This window comes from Lactuca saligna, chromosome 3, assembly GCF_052625555.1.
Source record: "Lactuca saligna cultivar CGN05327 chromosome 3, ASM5262555v1, whole genome shotgun sequence".
In the NCBI taxonomy this organism is placed as follows: Eukaryota; Viridiplantae; Streptophyta; class Magnoliopsida; order Asterales; family Asteraceae; genus Lactuca; species Lactuca saligna.
In genome coordinates, this window is record NC_136419.1 from 123,292,128 (window position 1) to 123,297,745 (window position 5,618).

Consider the following 5,618-nt stretch of genomic DNA (forward strand, 5'->3'; position numbering starts at 1 on the left):
AAAGCCTTAAGTTTGACAAAAAATATCGGTTTTACCCTTCGGCAGATTTTTGGTTCGTTTATACCGCAAACTTGTCATTTTTTGTCGGTTTTACCCTTGTTACCTGTAATAGCAGGTTTATTACAGGTTTCCAGGTTACTATGAATTATTTTTTGCGAAAAAACCCTTAAGTTTACAAAATATTTTGCAAAAAATCCCTTAAGATTATAAACATAAAAAATATAAATATATATTCAAAATTTGATAAAACTATAGTTTTCTACTGAAACATATTTTTAGCTTTAAATACGGTAACTTTTATATTGGTTTGATATAAATTTTTTATATTTAAATTTTAAAAAAAATTACCTAGTTTTATCAAAATTTGAATATATTTCTTAATTAATACTTCAACTTTTCAAAACAAAATTTAAAAACATCTGTTAGTTAATAATTAATTATGATAAAATAGTTAATATGAATAATATGGCATCAATTACATTCAATTAATTTTTTTAAAAAGCAGATAAAAATATTTTATATGTTTAAAAGGTCTGTATTTCAGAAATACTAATGTATCATATTTTTTATATGTTTAAATACATAATAATATTATCATATGTTTTTTATAAAAATATCATAAACATTTTAAACATAAAAAATAAATATAAACATTTTAAACATATAAAATATAAATATATTTGTCTAATTTATTATATAAATATATTTATTTTTATAAAAAATATGATATTTTATTATTTCTGAAACACAAACATTTTAAACATATAAATTATTTTTAAACTAAAATAGATCGCGACACAAAATTTGTTGTCACATTGTGGTGATCTTCTCCACCACGGCGTGGCCACCAAGATTACACAAAATTTAGGTGCTGTTTGTTTTTTTGAAGCCAAAATGACTGTAGTCTACGGATCACATCTGCAAGCCTCTGCGGCAGAAGAGGTGGACCAAATGTCTGCAGTCTGCTATAAGAAGTTTTTTTGTTTTTAACGTCTTCAGCTGTTGAAATAAATTAATTTTTCAAACTTAATTTCATATCATAAAGATTAAAAATGCATTTTCAGCAAAAAGAGAAAAAAAAAACGAGTGGTCTTTTTTTTTTTTTAATTTTTTTTAATTTTATTTTATTTTTATTTTTAATTTTTATAGTTAAAATGAGGTCTGAAGACCTTTGAAGACAGTGACCCATGTCTGCGTCAGGAAGACCTCGCGCAGACGTTTTTGATCTGCGCATTTTCCAAAAAACAAACACTCTGCGAGGGCATATGTCTACGCGGCACAGATAAAAGTGATTGCGTAGCTCTTCACAAAAAAAAAACAAACAGCCCCTTAAACATCAAATTCATATCTGAAACCGGATGTTACATTCTTAAAACCATAGATTTAACAAAAAAACAAAAAAACAAAAAAAAAAACAAAAACAAAAAACAAAAAAAGAAAAAAGAAAACCTACAACTAATATTTACTACATAGTACTATTTTTAGAATGCTATAAATAAATTGTTATCGGTTCATCAACTTTTTTAATATTTTAAATAATTGGTTATTTGTTCATCAACTTTCATTTATGTATTGTTTTTTAGTCAATATTTCTGAATATATTTCTTTTAAAGTAGTCAAAGCATTAAAAGCCAACTACATTCTTATAGCATCGAGAGCCCTTTAAAAGGGCGTTCTTGTGTCTGTAATTGTGGCAACCTAATTTTAGTGTATGAACTTTCACCAAGAACTAGCCTTGGTGGCGCTCTTTCCATTTCCAACCTCAAACCACCGCTAATGGAACCCAACCATTCAATCAATCAAATCGACAATCACATCGACGATGATGGTGATCAGAAGTCATTTCCGAGCCACCCTCATCAGATCATCACCTATTCAAGAAAGAGAAAACACTCTCAATCTCAATCTCAATCTCAATCTCAGGTAATCACACCAATCGATTCAACACAAGTAAACCCTCTTTCCGAATCATCAGTTCTAGGGCTTGTTCTCCTTGCTCATACCTTCTCATACAATATTCAAAACCTCACTGAGTCTCTCCTTCTCGAAATCCTCGCAAGATTGCCCCTGAAATCACTTTTTAGGTTCAAATGTGTTTGCAAACACTGGCTAGACCTAATTTCTCAGCCTTCATTTTCCCGTTTCTATTGCTCGCGTATGCTCACAGATAGCGCATCCTCATCATCCATACCTTTCAGAATTTTGTATAGGTACATTTATGTGTCGAAATTCACAGACGTTCTTGATCGATTCCGTCCCGAGAATTACAATTCCTCAAAATTCTCAGTCCTTTTTCTCTCTACTATCGAAGAACAACAACAATCTGATCAATTCAAAGTCTTGGGTGTCAGCAATGGCTTGGTTCTCTGTTGTTTATTAGGACCTCTGGTTTACTATGTTTGCGATCCGGTAACCAGACAATCGGTTACTTTACCTCGACCGAAAGACAGATCCACAAATCGCCACCCAATTTTCTTCGGCGAGGGATTTGTTAGTAAAGTAAACGAAGACAATGTTCTCGTAAGCTTCACCGTTGTCAGAGTAGAACTACTCAGTTCACCCTCAAACTATCTCAATCTTGAAACCTTTTCATCTGATACTGGAAAATGGGCCGATTATAAGTTACCCTGTAGCAAACCAATCGCCCTTCTGAAACGAGGTGGAGGTCCTATCACCTATAAGGGCATCCTTCATTGGTTTGTCGACATTCATGGCATGGTTGCTTTTGATCCCTATCGAAATCAAAAATCGTGTCGCGTTATTCCATTCCCAGATGAAAGAGACATCGACAGTGAGTACGAATACGAAGGGATTTATCGATTATGTGATGAAACGCAAGGTAAGCTTCGATTTTTCGAGGTATCACCTGAACCTTCTTCGTTTTACTGTTTTAGCATGTGGGATTTGAAAGATTATGAGAAAGGAGAATGGTGCTCTGAGTTTAAAGTGACTCGGAGTGATCTTTCATCTTCGGATCCTGAGTTAACCTCCTGGTTAATGACTGCTAATTTCCTTCCATTATCTTTCAACCCTTTCGATCTGAATATTGTTTACCTGAGGTGCGAGGAGCTTAATTGTGTTGTATCCTATGATATCGAGAATAAAAGGTTAGATGTGGCTTGTAAACCTATTGGTGTTGTTGAAGATCTTTCATGGCGAGTGGTGGTGCCATTTGTGATTCCGAGGTGGCCAACTCGAGTTCCGATTCCGCGTGTTCCAAAGAAGGCTGCGAAGGGGAAAGGTGGACATCGCAAGCGTTCGTATAGAATCTATACTCGTTTTTAGAATTTAGATATGGGCAAGTTTGTAGTGATATGTGTTGTTTGTTTGTGTTTTCAACTTTTGATATGTTATAGTTTGAGTCTTAAATCTAAAAGTTAAGGTGTTTTAATAATGAATAAAACTAGTTTTTTTTTTTTTTTTTTTTTTGGTGATGTATATAATGCCTTTGTTGGTCTTTTTCTCCATATCTATGATGCAATATTGTTTGTGTAATTGAGGGTTGCAGAAGAATGAGAAGCCTATATGAAGCCATTTTGTTTGTATCATAGAATTGATAGGTGTCTACAATCGAGATTGACTTAGAATATTTCTAATGGCTAACTTATTAAAAAGCCTTTTAGTTTTGTCGGATGACATTTTCATTAATATTTATTCAACCAAAACCTATCTTTCCGATCATAAATATATGTTTTTGAACATTAACCCTCTTTTAATTTATTATTATTATTATATATATATATATATATATATATATATATATATATATATATATATATATAGAGAGAGAGAGAGAGAGAGAGAGAGAGAGAATTTCAATGATATATTTATCCATAAATAAGAAGTTATTTTCTATTTTGTATGTTTAATAAAATAAATTAAATAGGCAAAACAGTAGTAAAATATAGAATAGTTTAATATGATTAAAGGGTAAAATAAAATATTATAAACACTATTACAACAACCGCTTAGAAAACTCTAAATGATTGCAGTGACCTCTACAAATAATCTGTCTTATATCTAATGATAAAAACATTTTTAAATGTTTTTTTTCAAATTGAAAAAAAAATACTATTATGTTTTTATTGGTGATTGATACTTATCTATGTTTTTATTGGTGATTGATACTTATCTTATTATAAAGTTTTACGGTTAATATGATTATAAATTCATGTCCATGAAAAAAGGTTCGTGATGTAGTTTATCTGACATACAAACACAATTTTTTTTAATTGTAAAGCTCTCCTAAATTTAGGTTGCGAATTTAGGAGTATGAAAAAAAATCTAAGGTTTTGATGAAAATCTAGTATTCTAATTTTCAAGTAAGAAAAAAAATGTTATAATGGATGATATTAAGATAGAGAAGTAGGTTTTTTTTATGCATATGGAGATGAAGAGTAAGATTGAGATTTTTATTTTCTTCTAAAAATGGAATTTAGGAGTATGAAAAAAAATCTAAGGTTTTGATGAAGATCTAGTATTCTAATTTTCAAGTAAGAAAGAAAATGTCATGATGGATGAGATTAAGAGAGAGAAGTAGGTTTTTTTATGTATATGGAGATGAAGAGTAAGATAAGAGATTTTTATTTTCTTCTCAAAATGGAAATGAAAAATCTTTTTGACTTAAAAAAATTTACGATAAAAAAATGGGATGAAGGAAACAGGGAAGAAGAAAACAAAATTTGGGTTTAGATTAGTTATGATGCCAAACATGGTGGATTTTAGTAAAGGAGACTTCAAACACGAAGTGAGGGATTTTCCCATCCCTATGAAGAAGAAATTTGGTGGCGATTGTGGGTGTAGTCGTGAATTGGCGATCTAAACGTGCTAGGTATATGGGCATTTTGTGATAAAAGATAAAAAGTTGGACAAATGAGTCTATTTGACATCTAAATATGATTATTTTGGTGAATAACTCAAATTTTTAACATGTTTCATTAAACGTTGATTTTGAAGCATATACTTAAAATAGAAGTTTAATAAAAGGACTTATGTAGTAAGTGTGTCTTTGTATACACAATTCTTGTTTGTTAAGAGATTAAAAGGTAAGGGTTTTGTTACTTCTCTTGAAATTGATCATGACATCATTTTCTCTTATTACTTCTTTGATGTGGTTTAATTATGAAAATGAAATAGGTGCTCTTTGTGATTCTTTCTAATTTAGGTATTGATTTGTTGGATTCTTTAACATAAATCATGCTTTAGAAGCATGTGATCTACAAAGAGCGTAAAAAGGGTGCATGCTTTTGTTGGGTTTTATTCAAAATCGTTTTCACAAAAAAATGCTAAAACGATAATGAAAGCAATAAAACTTGAATAATAATAATAAAACCATTTTATACCTATCAATGGTCATTTTGCAATCATGGAAAAATTAAATCAACAACAAAGAGGAAAATATAATCTTCGAAGTCTATAATTCTCATGGGAGATTGGAAGTTGATGAAGCGAAGCAAAAGACTCAAAATAGAGGCTATCTATATGTATCCACCAAGCAAATATAAATCACTTCAAGATGCTAGGCTTCACCTGTATGAAACATTTCTTAAGCCATTAAAAACTAATACTAAATTAGTCTTAAGGAGAAGCAACTTTATAAGCACCCTAGAAACAAACAA

The 5,618-nt window shown here is 30.5% G+C and overlaps 1 protein-coding gene across 1 annotated transcript; it reads left to right on the forward strand.

The window, feature by feature from the left end:
* Positions 1–1,650: 1,650 nt before the first annotated feature.
* On the forward strand, positions 1,651–3,417 carry LOC145037205 (F-box protein At1g49990-like). The gene has a single exon (XM_078985811.1). It carries the CDS (start codon positions 1,777–1,779, stop codon positions 3,283–3,285), a length of 1,509 nt encoding a protein of 502 aa, XP_078841937.1. The 5' UTR covers positions 1,651–1,776; the 3' UTR covers positions 3,286–3,417.
* Positions 3,418–5,618: the final 2,201 nt, after the last annotated feature.